Source organism: Arvicola amphibius, chromosome 1 (assembly GCF_903992535.2).
Source record: "Arvicola amphibius chromosome 1, mArvAmp1.2, whole genome shotgun sequence".
Taxonomy (NCBI): Eukaryota; Metazoa; Chordata; class Mammalia; order Rodentia; family Cricetidae; genus Arvicola; species Arvicola amphibius.
In genome coordinates, this window is record NC_052047.1 from 142,227,031 (window position 1) to 142,244,885 (window position 17,855).

General features: G+C 47.2%; 1 protein-coding gene across 3 annotated transcripts; it reads left to right on the forward strand.

The window, feature by feature from the left end:
• Window positions 1-1,162: 1,162 nt before the first annotated feature.
• Window positions 1,163-17,523, forward strand: Mtg1 (mitochondrial ribosome associated GTPase 1). Of its 3 annotated transcripts, none has more exons than XM_038323660.2 (11): window positions 1,163-1,364; window positions 1,926-1,990; window positions 3,697-3,801; window positions 7,368-7,448; window positions 7,947-8,003; window positions 8,264-8,354; window positions 9,859-9,920; window positions 10,323-10,419; window positions 10,752-10,833; window positions 16,649-16,761; window positions 17,079-17,523. In XM_038323660.2, the coding sequence occupies exons 1-11, from the start codon at window positions 1,256-1,258 to the stop codon at window positions 17,195-17,197; spliced, it is 981 nt and encodes a 326-aa protein (XP_038179588.1). In that variant the 5' UTR covers window positions 1,163-1,255; the 3' UTR covers window positions 17,198-17,523. The 3 variants fall into 3 exon arrangements, with proteins under 3 accessions (XP_038179588.1, XP_038179595.1, XP_038179605.1); XM_038323677.2 differs by having other exon boundaries at window positions 1,174-1,364; window positions 1,926-1,975; window positions 3,710-3,801; XM_038323667.2 differs by lacking the exon at window positions 1,926-1,990 and having other exon boundaries at window positions 3,710-3,801.
• The last annotated feature ends 332 nt before the right edge of the window (window positions 17,524-17,855 follow it).

Below are 17,855 nucleotides of genomic sequence, written 5' to 3' on the forward strand. Positions count from 1 at the left end.
TTACAAGTCAGCCCTTTTATTTTGAGATAGGGTCTCTTTTAGGGTAGCGCCCTCCATCACTAGCTGGTATCTCAGGCCTGTTCCACAGGAGCAGCTACTTTTGGAGTTAGTCTTGCATTAATGAAGAACACGTCACTTTCGTTGTATGAATGGAGTTGTAGTCAGTACTTAGAACAGTTACATTAAACTGGCTCACTTGAAAAGAAAATGAAGGCAGTGCAGACAGAAAGTAAAACAGTTGAAAGTACTAAGAAATACCCAAGAACTGATAGGGACAGCTACATTTCACTACATTGATTTATGTGAGGCAGGGTCTTGTGTAGCCCAGGCTGACCTTGAACTCGTGACCTCTGATTTCCACCTCTCCCTGCTAGGATTAAGGGTGTGTCTGTCATACCTGGCTGAGACTTTCTAATTTAAAGCTTTCTTTGTAGTTTTTATAGAACATGCTCCAAAGTGAGCTATTGTCTCAAAAGGAAAAAAGGAAAAAAATGTATCCAGATTTAAAGTTTAAATTCCTAGGCTTTTCAGGCCATTTTCCCACCGCAGAGGAACCCATCCCTACTGCCAGCAGTTCAAATCCTCCTGGCTTTTCAAAAACCTAGAGTTTTGGGCATGCTAGGCAAGCTGTCATCCTCCATGCTATATCCTCAAGCCTGAAACATTTGGAATGTAATGAAAAGTCTCCAGATTGGGGCCGAAGTGATGGCTTGGAGGTTAAAAATGCTTGCTGCTATTACAGAGGGCTGAAGTTCGGTTCCCAGCACCGAGTCAAAACCACCTGTAATTCAAGGTCCAGAGGATCCACTGTCTTCTGGCCTCTGGGGTTACCTGTGTGGTATACACAGACAGTTCAAATAAGTATAAACAAATAAAATTCAGTCTTGTTGTTTTTCCGGTCTCACGTAACTCTGGCTGACCTGGAATCCAGAGAGCCCCTTGCCTGCCTCTTCCTCTCCCGTGCTGTGTGCCACCACAACCGATATAAAAACAAATTTTACAAAAACGCAATAAGGTCTCTTTAAAAAAAAATCTTCAAATTACTCAAAAGACCCTCGTCTAACCTCAGAAATCCTGAGAATGGGGCGTCACCAGGCCGCCAAGGTCACACCGGTCCCGCCCACTCAGGCTATTATTCAAGCGCATGCGCAATCGCTCTGGGAACCCTAGAGCACCGGAACTCCTGAGTACCGATCTAGGTTCTCGCAGTGTCGGTCCGTCAGGGAGCGCTTCCGACTCCAGCGCTAGCAGCGCTATGAGGCTTTGGCCGCAGGCATGGGGTGCCGTGGGGGCCGCTTGGCGCGAGTGCTTTCCTCTGCAAGGTCACGAAGTGGCACGCTGGTTCCCCGGCCACATGGCCAAGGGTGAGACCAGCGGGAGGCGCGGGAGGCCCGGGCGCCGGCCCTGGAGGCCCCTTTGGTTGCCTTCCTGGCCTCGGGTTGGAGAGTTGTTCCACGCTTGATGCTTTCAGTCGCACTGAGTGGTGAATGCATATGCAAGCTCGTACACCGGCGTAATAGCTGAGTTTAGAGGTCACAACCTGACCCCAGACAGACACTTGGCATAGTGCGTCGCTGGGCTGCTGGTGCTGTGGTCTTGCTGCCGCTGCGAGGTGGTAGTGTGGCTGGAAGGCGCCAGGAGTGTGATCGGGAGGGCGGCAGTTGCGGGGCGGAGTCTCAATTTTTTTTCCTCTTTTGGTTAATGTGTTGAGGTCATTAACTCAGCAAAGTATCAAGGGCTTCCAGATCAATACCAAAGACACTCATATGTGAAGTGTTCTGCTCAGACCCACCCAGGGCACCCCAAAGCTCATAATGCTGCCTCCTTTAGCCCCGTGTGCCCTGATGGGTTCTTCGATGTATTTTCTTAGGATCACTTAAATCTGCCTCCTTGGGCTGTTCCCTTAGTGCCCTTCTACCTTTCAGGACTAAAGAAGATGCAGAGCAGTCTGAAGCAGGTGGATTGTGTTATCGAGGTTCATGACGCCCGTATATCCTTTCATGCTGTAGGAGGGCACCTCTGCTAGGCTGTAGAGGCAGCAGGAAGATTTCCTGCTCTCGCTCGGTCTCCTTTGGACAATCTAGTCTGTTCTGCCTGTGGTCCAGTCATATGTCTCCAACTGCCGACAGCTTCTTTTGTAATCACTGGCACCTAAAACAGTGTTTTCCAACTCATTACACATCAGGATTCCTGGGAAGCTTTTGCACTAATCTCTAGCTCTCCTGTTTAGACCAGAATCTCTGGGGTGGGGGGTCCAGGCTCTGTGCTTTTATTTTTAAGTTTCCGCTTGATACATTATTTGTCTCAGCTTCTGGCTGGTTCACTTTGATATTTTTAGGAGTAAGTTATGAAACCTGAGATTAAATGGTCTTGCCAACCTGGGCGTTCTTCCTGTCCTTAAGTGAGGATTGATTGGCAAGTCGTTGTCATGTCCATTGACACTTGCGTCTCAGACCATTTTGTTGCATTTAAGCTGTGTTTAGTTTCTGTGATGCAGTTATTGGCATGTGGGTTCTTCCTCATCCTCCTTATTCGGCCTGAGAAGAGCCTGGGGATGCCAGACCAATAGGCCCAGGCCCTCGGAACAGCTGGTGGTGGGTGTGGGGACCTGCTGCTACTGGTGGGAGTCTCTGGAAACAGTAATGGAGAATGAGGGACTGTTTCAGCTTTCAGAATTGGAACTTTAGCAATAGTACATCTGGTGTATTTGTTTTAGGCTATAAATCCTATTAATTCACTTAATGTCACATACTGCCAGGTGTGATTTATTATTATTATTATTATTATTATTATTATCATCATCATTTTGAGACAGGGTCTTACATTATAGCCTTTACTGGCCTGGACCCACTATGTAGACCAGGATGGCTTGGAACTCACATAGATCTGCTTGCTGGGATTAAAGGTGTACACTTCCAATCCTGGCTATGTTTGATTATTAAAAAGGTAAAACATTGTTTTTTTTCAGCATATATGATGAGAGGACTGATCTCTTTTAGTCTCTGGAACATTCAGCTGCATCTAGGATGTGACAGCAGGTCTGTGCTGGATAGTGGTTTCTGTAGCATTTTAGGAGAGGAGCCTGGAGACTTGGGTTTGTGAATGGACTAATCAGCTGTGAGAGGAGGACCATTTGGGTGGAGATAGCAGCTTCTCTGGGTGTCCAGATGGGGCAGGTAGAGGCCTTGGAACACTTGTACTAGACCCTCCCAGGAAGGCCGAAGGGGCAGAGTGTAAAGGTAAGAAGCCCCATCTTGCCTATGTTAATGTTACATGTTGTAGCCCCATTCAGTCTGGGGTAGCCGAGGATAGCTGGAAGTAGCATCTTCAGGAGCCAGAATGGGTGGTGCGCATGGTAGTTTAGTTAGCACTTCTTAGGAATCACATTTTCTTAAATGTCCAGGTCATTTCATTTTAAACTTAAAGTCCTTGGCATCTAATCAGTGAATTTTCTTAGAGTTTTGATTTTATTCTTCCCACCATCTGTTTGGGAAGTCAGGTGACAATGGCCTGCCTGATCAGCTTCTGACACTCTTCATAAGCCACAAGGGCAGCATCAGGTTGGCCCCCCTACGTCTGGGGGCAGGAAGATGGATTGTATGGCTGTATTTGCTCTGAGATGGGACTTCTTTGGCTTTAGCTCCTGGCCGAAGTCACTGGTAAAGCTCTGTAGGGATTTTGCCTTAACATCAGCACATCCCACTTTCAGGTCGAAACCCTCTGTTCCAAGAGCTACTTGGTCTGAAGCCTCATTTGCTTGTCCTTAACAAAATGGACTTGGCGGATCTTACTGAGCAGCAGGTGAGTGCCTTCGCACAGATGCCAGCAGCAGTGTGACAGAGCCACCGACACAGCACTCCTGGTGTGCCCCTGGGTAGGCTTTGCAGGAGACATCATCCGGCCTGGCTTCTCGGCAACAGCTGTTCCCCTCAAACATGAACTTATGGCCCAAATGCTCAAGATGGACACACCTCCTGTGGGGACTGGGCTGGTGTGCTGCGGGAGCCCTGGTGACCACTATAGCTGCTTTGTGCCCCGAGTCTTTCTGATGCTCTGCCTCCTATATCCCACACGGTAACCTTTGGCCACATGTGACTGCCGAAGCAAAGAGACTGATTACATTTTACTTAGCTTTAATGAGTTGGGAGATCCACAAGGCTAACGCTTGTAGCTCTGGCCATCTGTGCTGTAGCCCAGACTTCACTTGTGGTGGCTGCAGTACCCCCAACTGACTGTACTCAGCATGACCCCAGGTTTTCTGTTGCTAGTTGCTTTCTGCATACCCTGTGATTCAGAAACTGGAAGGGCTCAGTGTGGGACTGGGATATGAAAATTCCAAAGTACCTAACAGTCTTTCTAAAGCAGTGGTTCTCAAACCTTCCTGATGCTGGGACCTTTCAATATAATTCCTCATGTTGTGACCCCCCAACCATAACATTTTTTAAATATTTATTTAACTTTATTTTATGTGTATTTGGTATCAGAATTGGAGTTATAATTGTGGGCTGCCATGTGGGTGCTGGGAATTGAACCTGGGTCCTCTGGGAAAACAGCCAGTGCTCTTAACTGCTGAGCCATCACTCCAGCCCCCCATAACATTTTTCGTTGCTACTTTGTAACTGTAATTTTGCTACTGTTATGAATCATAATGTAAATATCTGTTTTCCCATGATCTTCGGTGTTCCCTATGAAAGGGTTGATCAACTTCTGAAGGGATTGTGGCTCATAGGTTAAGAACCACTGCTCAAAAACCAGACAGATTTGGGTCCCAGGGCAGTTTATTTTCTACGTGGCCTAGAAGTAGGCAGTGATGGGAGGAAATATTACTTGAGGTCTTGACTCTATTTTATTGGCCATGTTGTCAAATTCTTTGCAAAGAGGGATGTCAGGATCTTGAATTCAAACCGGTGTTTTAAAAGTTGTTAATGATACAGACATTTTTCCTTTACTGAAGAGCAACAGAACTTACATGGAAGGTCAGGATGTCTAAGGTGGTGGATGTCTATTGGCAGCACCTGCCGCGAGCCTGGAGAACTGACCCGCGCTCCACCTGTTGAACAAGCATCTGGGCTTTTGGTTGTTTATCTTCAAGTGCCTTCCCCTGGTTTTATTAGTTGAGACTTGATCTGTTAGAGAGCGTCTGTGCTGCAAATGCTAACCTTTACCGACTCGTGGTGGACACTGCCCTCTACTGGGCAGGCGTAGGAAGTGAGATGAGTGCCAGGCTTCCGAAGGACCTGGGATTCCCCCTCCCCCATGCTCCCCTCACCCAACTCCTCCCCATCCCCCAGCCTATACCGGGGGACATCTAAGTGACTCTTCCCAGAGACCAGAGATCAGTATGTGTCTGTCTTGACTAGTAGCTTTTTTTCCCCCTCAAAGATTTATTTTCTGTGTATAAGTATTTTGCCTGTATGTATGTATGTGAAACACATGTGTACCTAGTGTGCACAGGGGCCAAAAGAGGGTGTTGGATCCCCTGGAATTGGAGTTGTGAGTTGTGTGGGTGCTGGAAACCAAACTTGCAAGAGCAGCAAATGCCCTTAACCTTTCCACCATCTTTCCAGCCCCAGGCAAGTATCTTAATTATATGATACATAGTATGGTAACAACTGAAAATAACAAAAGCTGACTGCATCCATGAATTACTTTTTGTTTATTTAAGCATTAATTATATTTTGTATATATATTGATTATATATAATAACTAAGCACAATGCTGATTTTCAACATGTATTGATAAATGTGAATATAAATAAAATATGTATACTGATTATACTAAATATTAAGTCTAATGACTTTGTCAGCTTTAGTTTACTTTTGGGCTTATGGTCCTACTTATTCTCTATAATCAGATTGGGTTCAATACTATTTCAGTTTAAAACAAACTCTCATGCTTGGAGTGGTGGCATACCTTTTATCCTAAAATGTGGGAGACAGAAGTAGGCAAGTCTCTATGAGTTCCAGGACAGCTTGGTCTACATAGTAAATTTCAGGCCAGCCAAGGCTACATAGTGAAAGTGTGTCTCAATTTCCCCTCCTCCCCGGAAGGGGAGATATGATAGAGCCCATGAAAGTGGTGGGGTTCCTCAGAGAAGCTCAGTGCTGCGGCTTCAGAGCGCCTTGGTTCAGTCCCATCTTATCTTCAGAAGCACTGAAGTCCCTGTGAGCAGGTTGTGTCCCCCATCTGCACCCTGGCAGAGCCTGAGGTGCACAAACATCACAGCTATGTCTGCCCTAGGGCTCGCCCCTCTTGCTCTGCAAGGGTCTTTTTAGAGCCCCTTGTGCCTTGTGTTTGCTGCCACCCCCTTGTTGCCCAGCTCCTAGAGCTGAAGCCGTCTCTGAGCAGACAAAAGCACCTGCACTGTCCTTTCAAGCTTGGGTTCGTCCTTAAGTTTTTATTTATTTTTGAGGCAGTCTCTTGTAGTCCTTGCTGGTCTAGAACTTGCTGTATTGAGACAAGGGTGGCCTCAAACTCACAGAGATCCACTCGTGTCTGTCTGCTGAGTGCCGAAATTAAAGGAAAGTGGCACCAGGGTCAGATTCCTTTTTAAAAACTTTTTTCCTTTACATTTATTACTTATTAACTCTCTGTGTGTATATGTATGTTCCATGGCATGCGTTTGGGGGTCCAAGGACAACTTGGGGTTGTCGGTTCTTTTTTTCTATTGTATAGGTTTCTGGGATGGAACTCAGGTTGTTAGGCTTGGCATCCAGTACCTTACCATCTGAACTGTTTCACTGTTCCCAAGCTCAGATTCTTGAGTTTTAGCATTATACCATCTTTCTATCTTTTTCTATCTCCCCTCCCTCCTTCTCCTCCTCCTCTCACTCTCTCTCTCTCTCTCTCTCTCTCTCTCTCTCCTCTCTCTCTCTCTCTCTCCTCTGTGTGTGTGTGTGTGTGTGTGTGTGTGTGTGTATGTGGGTATGTATGTTTGTATGTATGTATTTGTTGTTTGTTTGTTAATCTTTATTTTTATTTTTATTTATGTGGGCATTTTGCCTGCATCTGTGTCTGTGCCTGTGGAAGCCAGAAGATGATACTTAATCACCTGAGACTGGAGTATGCCATGTAGGTGCTGGGAATCAAACCTGGTCCTTTGGAAGAGCTGTCAGTGCTCTTAACTGAGCTGTCTCTCTAGTGATATGTACACACACAAGCATACACATATACCTACCTACCTGTCTGCATGTACTTGCAAGTGCACATGTGTACGTATGTGTGTGTACACACACACATACGTACACATTTAAAAAATCTTATTTTAGGTAGGGTCTTTCTGTGTAGTATTGAGTTTAAAGGTTTGTACCACCATGCCTGGCATATGATTCATAATTTAGTATTTAAGATAGAAATGTCTCTTTCAGAGAATTGCCCAACACTTAGAAGGAAAAGGTCTGAAGAATGTCATTTTTACAAACTGTATCAAGGATGAAAACATCAAGCTGGTGAGCCTCTATACATGATGGTTGATAAATAATGGGGATAAAATCCTGGAATTGGCTTTAGCTGCCTGGGGGTGCACGGTCTCCTGGGCCGCCTTTCTCCTGTGTGGATACATGCCTGTGTGAGTTCTGAGGGAGTATTCTGGGCTTATAAGTCATAAGAGCCTCTTGCAGTACCCAGCAGCTTATTTTCCCAGTTGTTTTGATGGAACCCCATGAGTCGGTGTGTGCACCGTCTAGTTAGTAGTTACAGTTGCTGTAGAGGCCCCCCCTGAGGTAGCTGCCCTGCTATTTCATGGTTGGGAGTGGGTGGGTGAACCCAGTTAGCTGTGGCTCAGGTGGACAGTTGGATACCTGTGATCTGGATGCCCAAGTTTTCATTTCAGTGAGGTATATATGGGATCTTGACCCTCCTAATCAAGGGCTAAAGACAGGACCCTGTTAGTTGGAAGTGGGTCAATGAGGGATGTATGACCAGAAGATATGGCTTGTTTGTTGCAGATTATCCCCAAAGTCACGGAACTGATCAAGTGCAGCTACCGCTACAATCGAGCAGAGGTTGGTTGGATGTAGTGCTGGGGGTGGGTATGTGGAGTTACCTAGTCCCTTCCTGCCTGTCCATTCTGAGCCTTCTTTAGTACAGAGGACTGGGCTGTGTCCCAGCCAGGACCCAGGCTTTGTTTTTACTTTCTTTTAATGCAAAAGAATGGGCCAACCCTGTTGGTCAGCATGGGGCCTTTGTGTTGATGTCCCCTTCCCCTGGGCTGTGGGTTTCACAGCCTAGGTGGGATGAAGTTGAAACTCTTCTGCCTTCCCAGAATCTGGAGTACTGCATCATGGTGGTCGGTGTCCCTAATGTAGGCAAATCATCTCTCATCAACTCCCTGAGACGACAGCACCTCAGGACAGGTAAGCAGTCACTGGTTGCCGACTTCCACTCCTAGAAGGCAGTGTGGGAGAGCATGGCCAGCGCTCTGTTGCTTGGAGGCATTCCTTCCGTGGCTCGTGCCGTTTGCTGAAAGGACAGTTAGTGGTCTGAAGGAGGTCTGTGTAGTGAACAGCCATTTATTACACAGTGTGTTCTTACCAAGCTTTCATGCGCTCTTGGCTTTTATGCATTTTGGACTTTGGGATAAATTTATATCCACTTCATTTCTCACACCAACAGTACAGTGTTTATTTAAAAATGTTTACAAATCCAGATGTGTTGGCACATGCCTTTAATCCCAGCACTTGGGAGGCAGAGGCAGGCGGATTTCTGTGAATTCAAGGCTGGGATGGTCTATATAGCAAGTTTGAGACTAACCAAGGCCACAATAGTGATTCTGTCTCCGAAAGACAAAACAAAACTGAAACAGCAACACCACCATTTGTACTGTAAAGGTTGAGAGTTTGAAATCATGTTGTACTTTTATTGTAGGAAGGGGGTATTTGGGACATTAACTGGGGGAGGGGTGTCACAATCATCTAATTTTTTAACTTTATTTTCCTTTCAAGTGTCTCTCTTCTTTGTTTAGGGGTGTTAAGTTGTTTATAGGGTCGAACAGGCATCCCTATTATCCAAACTTTAAATTACCTGAGATCGAAGCTTCAAACATATCATCCTGTTCTTTGCCCCAGTGCCTGTCAGCCCTCTTCTATTTCTGTGTCAGCAAGGAATGCTGGAGCCAGGCAGTGGTGGTACACACATTTAATCTCAGCACTTGGGAGGCAGAGGCAGGCAGATCTTTGTGAGTTTGAGGCCAGCCTGGTCTACAAAGTGGGTTCTAGGACAGCCAGAGCTGTAACACAGAGAAACCCTGTCTTGAAAAACAAGCAAATCGAAATAAAACCAAAAGCCCCCCAAATTCTGGACCTGACTGTCTCACTTAATCTGCTGTCCCAGGTCTGTCCACGCTGGAGCTTTGCTAGCAGCTCCCTCCTCCTTAGGTCCAAGTTTTCCGCTGTCTGCGTCTCATCCCTCTGGTCATCTGTGATGGACACTTTGATCCTTTTGCCTCTGTGGTGGTTGGCAGTGAATAGGTAGCCTCTCTGGGGTGCCCGGGGCAGGGTCCCATGCCAGGCAGCCACAGTGCCAGAATCAAGGGTGGCACTGCCCTGCCTGCTCTGGAGTAGGTGAGTCCAGGAGAGGTTTTGAGGTGGAGGAGCAGGTCTGGTGTGATCTTTGTATCAGGGGGAACCTTTCTACCCTGGGAAGTGAGCTCTGGGCTTTTGTTGACCCTTGGTCACTGTGCCTAGCTTTAAAAACCCTTGCCATGTGTTCTTTGGTACTCAGGAAGGAACAGATTATAAATTGGCAACTTATTGACCTCTGGTTTCCGTTCTGCTTGCTGGATATGTTGGCTAAATACATTTTATTACTTGCTCTATTGCTGTGTATAAATATTTGATGGCCTGCCTCTTGTCTTTTCAGGAAAAGCTGCCAGAGTGGGCGGTGAGCCAGGAATCACCAGAGCTGTGACGTCCAGAATCCAGGTAGGGCCCTTGATTGCTAAGCCCAGAGCTGTGCCCAGAGCTGTGCTGGCTCTACTGAGCCTGGCACCCCTGAGTGCAGCATTGGCGCTGCTTCTGACCCCCATCCTTTCCCTCCTCTCCTGTTAGGGCCGGTGCTGCTATATTCTGTGTAGATCTGTCAGGGAGGCAGCCTTTTACCTCACCTGCCAGAGCCACACTCACGTATTCCCTTGTACTTTCCATGGACCTTGGGCTTTTATTTGTTCTTCAACTTAAGCAGAAATTATACCCAATGGGGACCCTAAACCTTGGTGCAGAAGACAGCGTATGTGGTGGGTTTATCCAGAGGCCTGCTGCAGAGTCTCTGGCAGTGGTTTGACTGCCGGGCAGAGCTGCCTGCTTTATCCACCTTTTGCCTCACAGGTATGTGAGCGTCCACTGATGTTCTTGCTGGATACTCCTGGGGTGCTGGCTCCTCGGATTGAAAGTGTGGAGACAGGCCTGAAGCTGGCCCTGTGTGGTGAGCCCCTGCTAGGGATGGGTGTGCCTCTGCTCCACTGCTGACTTTGACTGTCCTCTAGGCAGGTGGAGTCATTACTTCCTCCACCCTTCCTGCTACCAGATGCTTTTCACGGCTTTGAGAGGGAGACTAGCCCACAGCATACATGTGCTGGCCGCCATTCTGCTCTATAACGGGGGTGGCAACAAGTCACATGCCCAAAGCAAGAAGGCCACAACTGTGAGCCATCTTGCAGGGAGGTTCCTTAGTAGCTTGAGCTGGGAAACATTTGGGCTTGGTGGAGCACAGATGTCCGCTGTTCCATGGGCTTGCCTTAGCTGCTTGTCTTCCAGGAACTGTGTTGGACCATCTTGTTGGGGAAGAGACTATGGCTGATTACCTCCTTTACACCCTCAACAGGCATGGGCTATTTGGGTGAGTAGCAGTGGGTTGTGGGGGCTGCAGCTCATCTTATCTAGGTATGATTTTAAAAGTAAGTCATTAAAGTATTATATAATCTTATGTTATTACAAGTATGTGATTTGGTAAGCTTTGAAATAATGACCATATCATATTGTCATACAAGATGGTAGACATTCTGCTGGGTGTGGTGATACATGTCCCCAATCCCAGTACTTGTGAGGCTGAGATAGGATCATAAGTTTGAGACCAGCCTTGGCTACATAGTAAGACCCGGTTCACTTTGTCTCTTCCTTAATCCCTTGTGGGTGGGTGGCTGGGGAGAAGTAGATAAACATTCTGTCAATGAAATTGTGCAGAATATATATCCTCTTGCCTGGCTTCCTCTACTGGGCTTGGTTGTTCTGAGTTATCCACGCTCTGCATTCCTTTTGGTGCTTGAACTCATTGTGTATCACCCAGACATCCTGCCCTTGGTTTATCTGTTCACCCTTGTGGACATGGAGTGCGTGTAGTTCTTGGCTGTCACAATCAAAGCTTCTGGAAACATTCATGCACATTTTTAAAAATGATTTATTTATCATGTATACAATATTCCTTCCATGTATGCTTGCATGCCAGGAGAGGGCACCAGATCTCATTATAGATGTTTGTGAGCCACCATGTGGTTGCTGGGAAATGAACTCAGGACCTCTGGAAGAGCAGTCAGTGCTCTTAACCTCTGAGCCATCTCTCCAGCCCCATGCACAGTCTTTATGTGATGTAAGTTTCTACTTCTCTTGGGTAACACCCAGGAGAATGTCTGGGCCACTTTTTAGAGGTGAGCTTTAGCTTCCCACAGAACTGCCGAGCTGGTTTTCAGGGCAGTTTTACTGTGCCATACACCACCTAGTAAAGAACGGGGGTCCAGGCTGTTCTGAGTCCTCTTTACACAAGTGGCCAGTCTTTTATTTTATTATGGTTGGAGTTAATATTTTATTTAATGTTTATGAATTTTGCCTGCATGCATGTTTGCGCACCACATGCATGCGGTGCCCCTGGAGGAAGGCATCAGGTTTCCTAGAACTGGCATTAAAGATAGTTGTGAGCAGTCATATGCATGCTGCGATTCTAACCCAGGTCCTCTGCAAGAGCTGTAAGTGCTCATAGCCATTGGACCATTTCTCAGCCCTGGCCAGTTTTAATTTTAACCTCACAGGTTGCAGCGTTTGATGTATATTCCTACTAGGTGATGTTGACCGTCTTTTCCTGTGTCCATTGGCCATCAGTTTGTCTTCTCTGGGAAATGTCTGTTCAAATCTTTTTCTCACTTAAAAATTTTATTTTAGGTGTATGGGTGTTTTGCCTGCATATATCTCTGTACACTATTGTATGAATGGTGTCCATGGAAGCCAGAAGGGGTGTCCACTCCCCTGAAACTGGTGTTTCTGATGGCTGTGAGCCGTCATGTGGACACTGGGAATTGAACACTGGTCCTCTGGAAAAACAATAAGTGCTCATAACCACTCAACCATTGCCCCAGAACCCCTTCCCTTTTTGGTTTTGTTTTTTTGAGACAGGGTCTCTCTACATAGTCCTGGCTGTCCTGAAACTCACTACATACACCAGACTGGCCTCAAGCACACAAAGATCTGCTTGCCTCTACCTCCTGCATGCTGAGATTAAAGGCGTGCTCCACCATCTTCATCCTCTTTCTTTTGTTCTTTTTGTGCTGGGATTGAACCTGGGATTGAATACAATAAGCACCTGCTCTACTGCTGAGCTACGTCCCAGTCCATTTTCTTATTTTTATTTTATTTTTGGTTTTTCGAGACAAGGTTTCTCTGTAGCTTTGGAGCCTGTCCTGGAACTAGCTCTTGTAGACCAGGCTGGCCTTGAACTCACAGAGATCCACCTGCCTCTGTCCCCACCCCCCTCCAGTGCTGGGATTAAAGGCGTGCGCCACCACTGCCCAGCCCCTTTTCTTGTTTTTAAGTTGCACTTCTTTACCTATTCTGAGGGACAAGTGTAGGCCTTGTCTTTTTCTGTTAACACCGTGTTTTAGGGGGTAGTTTTGGAAGTCTGATTTAGTACCTAGATACTTTATAATAGTGGTGCTTCATATCTAGAAAAATGCATAGCCTGAAGTCATAGAAGTTTGCTTTCTTCTTGCGGAGTGACCTTAGATTTTACTCTTAGCTATATGGCCCTCTTCTGATGTGTATTAGCATTTGCTTTGGGTATGGCACAACTGTGAAGTTCTTATTTTGCGCATGGATGACCAGTTGTCCAGGAACATTTGTTGAAGCCTTTTCCCCACTAATTGTTCTGCCTTTGCTGAGAAACCATGTCATCTGTCTGTCTGTCTGTCTGTCTGTCTGTGGACTGTTCTGTCCTGTTCTGTCTTGGTGATGGTACCTTTGATGGACCTCAGCTTCACTCTTGTTTGGTCTGTTTTATTTCTTCCATGTTCACATAGGAACTTTACAAATTTCTCAGCTTCTACAAAGACCTGTTTTTACAGGTGAAGTACTCAGCAGTAAAACACTGGCCTGGCAGTTGCAAGGCCATAGGTTCAATCCTTAACACTACCAAAAAAATCAAAACCAACCAAAGCTGAACATTGCTTTCCTTGGGAAGGCCAATTCCATTAAATTTATTTGTCAGTTTGGAGAAAACGTGACAATATCATAACACTATTAGGCACTGATTGCATCTCATGAAGATAGTGACTACATCTGTCTATTTAGCTCATTTTTAGTTTTCAGCAGACAGATCTTTTACATCTCTCATATACTTAATGCTTTCATGCTCTCATATATGGCATTGTTATTAATTTTAATATTGTAATTGGTATTGATAGTTTATGAAAATAGTTGAATATTGTGGTTGTGTCCTAGAATTCATTTGATTTTTTTTTTAACCTAGATAATCATGTTATTTATAAATAAGGATTTTTTTTTCGGGTTCTTTTCCTTTGTCTTGCCTCTTCATTTTGGTGTTGAGTGGAGTGATGAACACGGGCTTCCTCTTGTCTCTGTATTAGCAGAAGAGTGTAGACACCTACTCTCAGGTAGGATGCTAGCTGGGGCGTTTCACAGATGTCTTCCCAGGGTGAGGATGTCAGTCTGACTGGAGGCATATTGCTTTTATTTCTGAAAGGGTCAACTTAGTTGGTGTTCTCTATTTTCTTTTTTTTTTTTTTTTTTTTTTTTTTTTTTTTTTTTTTTTTGGTTTTTTGAGACAGGGTTTCCCTGTAGTTTCTAGAGCCTGTCCTGGAACTAGCTCTTGTAGACCAGGCTGGCCTCGAACTCAGAGATCCGCCTGCCTCTTCCTCCCGAGTGCTGGGATTAAATCTCTATTTTCTTTATTTTGCCAAGCCCTGATCTCTTGGCTCTGCTGCCTTAGTGCTGGGAGCACAGCAGGCCTCACCACACCTGGCTTGGCTTCCTTGCTTCTTCCCTCCCTGGCATCTTTCACACGCAGAGCAAGAACTCTGGTATTGGACTGTGCTCCAGGCTTTAGTTCTCTTGAGACGGTCTCACCATGTAACACAGGCTGTTCTCAAACTTGTGCTCCTCCTGCCTCAGTCCTAGGAATGACTGCACGTGTTCACCATGCCCAGCTACAACTTCACTGGTTTCTGATTCGTCTTCACGCTGTCCTTATCTCTGTGTTGCCAGTTACCTGTGCGTCTATGTTGTGAATCACTAAGCAGAGCCATTACTGGACCCGCTACTTCCTGTTGGTGTTTGCAGCTCCAGTTTTCTGTACTTGGAGGATGTTGCTAGGACACTACCACTATGGAGTCCTTTTCTAGCTTGTTACCTGTGATTTTCTGTGAATGGGTTCCCAGAGCATCTCAGCTGTCCCCCTGCAGCAGCCAGGTCCCATCTCTCTCACTCTCCCGTGTCCACCATCATCATACGCTGCCTTTGCGTGTTCCATGAACCCCAGAGACACTGCTGCAACCTCTTGCTATGTAGATAGTTGTCATTATAAGAAGAGAGCCTTGCACACTGAGCTAGCATGTTACATACACAGTGTTGGCTGTCTTTGTGGGAACCCAATGACGTTTCTATTTGTGTTTCCTGAACATGAGATTTTTTTAAATATTTACTGTAGTGCAGGTCAGCATCAAATTTCCACGTGACTGAATTTCACCTGTGCTATGGTGCACAGAGGCCAATGTGACCTCTCACCTCTGTGAGGGGGGCAGGTGTCTATGATCTCTCACCTCTGTGGTGGGGCAGGTGTCTGTGACCTCTCACCCCTGTGATGAGGCAGGTGTCTGTGACCTCTCACCTCTGTGGTGGGGCAGGTATCTATGACCTCTTACCTCTGTGGTGGGGCAGGTGTCTGTGACCTCTCACCTCTGTGGTGGTGCAGGTGTCTGTGACCTCTCACCTGTGTGGTGGGGCAGGTGTCTGTGACCTCTCACCTCTGCGATGAGGCAGGTGTCTGTGACCTCTCACCTCTGTGATGAGGCAGGTGTCTGTGACCTCTCACCTCTGTGAGGGGGTCAGGTGTCTGTGACCTCTCACCTCTGTGGTGGTGCAGGTGTCTGTGACCTCTCACCTCTGTGGTGGTGCAGGTGTCTGTGACCTCTCACCTCTGTGGTGGGGCAGGTGTCTGTGACCTCTCACCTCTGTGGTGGGGCAGGTGTCTGTGACCTCTCACCTCTGTGGTGGTGCAGGTGTCTGTGACCTCTCACCTGTGTGCTGGTGTAGGTGTCTGTGACCTCTCACCTCTGTGGTGGGGCAGGTGTCTGTGACCTCTTACCTCTGTGATGAGGCAGGTGTCTGTGACCTCTCACCTCTGTGATGAGGCAGGTGTCTGTGACCTCTCACCTCTGTGCTGGTGCAGGTGTCTGTGACCTCTCACCTCTGTGAGGGGGTCAGGTGTCTGTGACCTCTCACCTCTGTGGTGGTGCAGATGTCTGTGACCTCTCACCTCTGTGCTGGTGCAGGTGTCTGTGACCTCTCACCTCTGGTGGGGCAGGTGTCTGTGACCTCTCACCTGTGTGCTGGTGTAGGTGTCTGTGACCTCTCACCTCTGTGGTGGTGCAGGTGTCTGTGACCTCTTACCTCTGTGCTGGTGCAGGTGTCTGTGACCTCTCACCTCTGTGCTGGTGTAGGTGTCTGTGACCTCTCACCTCTGTGGTGGGGCAGGTGTCTGTGACCTCTCACCTCTGTGGTGGGGCAGGTGTCTATGACCTCTCACCTCTGTGGTGGTGCAGGTGTCTGTGACCTCTCACCTGTGTGGTGGTGCAGGTGTCTGTGACCTCTCACCTCTGTGGTGGGGCAGGTATCTGATTCACTAGTGACTAGTCCCCTGTGCACTGCTCAAGATACTTTATTTCTGGTTTGCATTTGTAGTGTCCGTCAGCCTCTTCTCTGACTGATGTCTGTCTGTTTCTCATCCATTGTTCCTCGGAGCTTTCCCCTAGTGAAGTGCACTTCAGGCCTTTCTCACAGGGGCTTTGTCACAGCTTTGTGACGTTCAGTTCGCAGTTATACGGACTGACGTGCTATTGTGCTTACTGTTTACATCCGGTCATTGACGGGTCAGTGCAAGCTGGCTGACTGACCCCAGTTTTGGTCTGTTCTGCTTTGAAGGCCTGGTCACTTTTGACTGGTGCCAGTCAAAAATTTGAATTTGACCTTGCTGGGCGATAAGCCTTTACTTTTCTGTAAGAATTCCCAAGCCTTATTCTGGAGCAGTAAGTTGCCTGGAAGCAGTCTGGTCCTCTCAAGAGCCCCGGAGCTGGCTCCTCTCAGGCGTGGGTGGGTGGGAATCTTCCTCAGGCGTGGAGCCTCACGGAAGCCTGACCTGCGCCGTGGGCTTGCAGGTACGTGCAGCACTATGGCCTGGCCAGTGCCTGTGACCGCATAGAGCCGGTGCTGAAGAGTGTGGCTGTGAAGCTGGGGAAGACGCGGAAGGTGAAAGTACTCACCGGCACAGGTGAGAGGCTGCGCGGATGGCGGCCCCTTCCTCTGTCACCTTTCTGCAGGGCAGGAGGGAGACACAGGAGACCTGTAGGCAGCTGTCCTGCTATCAGAGCATGGGAAGGGGAACTGTGGGAATTTCTAGGGAGGTAGGACTCTGTGGTATTGGCTTCCGAGGGTGGTCCTAACTCCGGACAGTGCTGGGTGGATGTGGTGCCTGTGTTCTTTCTGAACATGCCCTGTTCCTCAGGTTCCACGGATGGTGCCTCTAGTGGTCTCTTAGGGCTGGGCTGCCCATAGAGGCCCCTTTCTCATCTGACCCTCTGTCCTTAGGTAATGTCAATGTTATCCAGCCTGATTACGCCATGGCAGCCCGAGACTTCCTCCGGACCTTCCGCAAAGGGCTACTGGGCCAAGTGATGCTGGACCGTGATCTTTTGCCTGCTTGTTGATGATGCGGAGCCCTGAACTGGCTGGCTGGAGTATAGCCTCCTGCATGGAACTGCAGCTGGAGCGTTTAGCTCTCGGAACTATTCCCCATCCACAGGCTCTATGTGTTGGTACCCAGGACTCAGCCCCTAACTCCAAAGGGCACTCTGTTCTCTTATCAGCCTGGTTAGTCCTGGTTACAGCCATGGGGTCCCAGGGGTCCTAAATATGTGGTTTAGTCAGGAGGTTTCCTCTCAGTATCAAGGAGAGGTCAATGCTATCTCAGAGGAGTCAAAACTATAATCTGTAATTTAAAAATTGGGTTAAAAAGACCACTTAAAAAAATCTTTCTCTGGCTGTCTCTCATTTAATTTAATTTTTATTTTTTGTTATTTTGAGACAATGTTTCATTATGTGATTTGGGCTGGTCTCAAATACACATTTCTCCTGCCCCAACCTCTGGAGTGCTGGAATTATACAGGTGTGTGTCATGACACCAGGTGAAAGGCCCATTTTCTGATAGCTTTTTTTTATTGTGCACTTAGTACTTTAAGCCCATTAGTTAAATCCCCTCCCACCAATGAATGCTGGGGATTGGTAGATTAGGGACCGGGGCTCCTAATTCAGAATCTCAAGTGTCTTGAAGTCCTGCAACGAGGAAAAACCTTGCTACCAGCAGAG

What these genes read in the sequence shown, in the direction of transcription:
- Mtg1 (XM_038323660.2), top strand. Translation starts at nt 1,256, where the DNA reads ATGAGGCTTTGGCCGCAGGCATGGGGTGCCGTGGGGGCCGCTTGGCGC. An exon ending in CGGATCTTACTGAGCAGCAG is followed by an intron (nt 3,802 to 7,367) that starts GTGAGTGCCTTC and finishes TGTCTCTTTCAG; the next exon opens with AGAATTGCCCAACACTTAGA. An exon ending in CCTGAAGCTGGCCCTGTGTG is followed by an intron (nt 10,420 to 10,751) that starts GTGAGCCCCTGC and finishes CTTGTCTTCCAG; the next exon opens with GAACTGTGTTGGACCATCTT.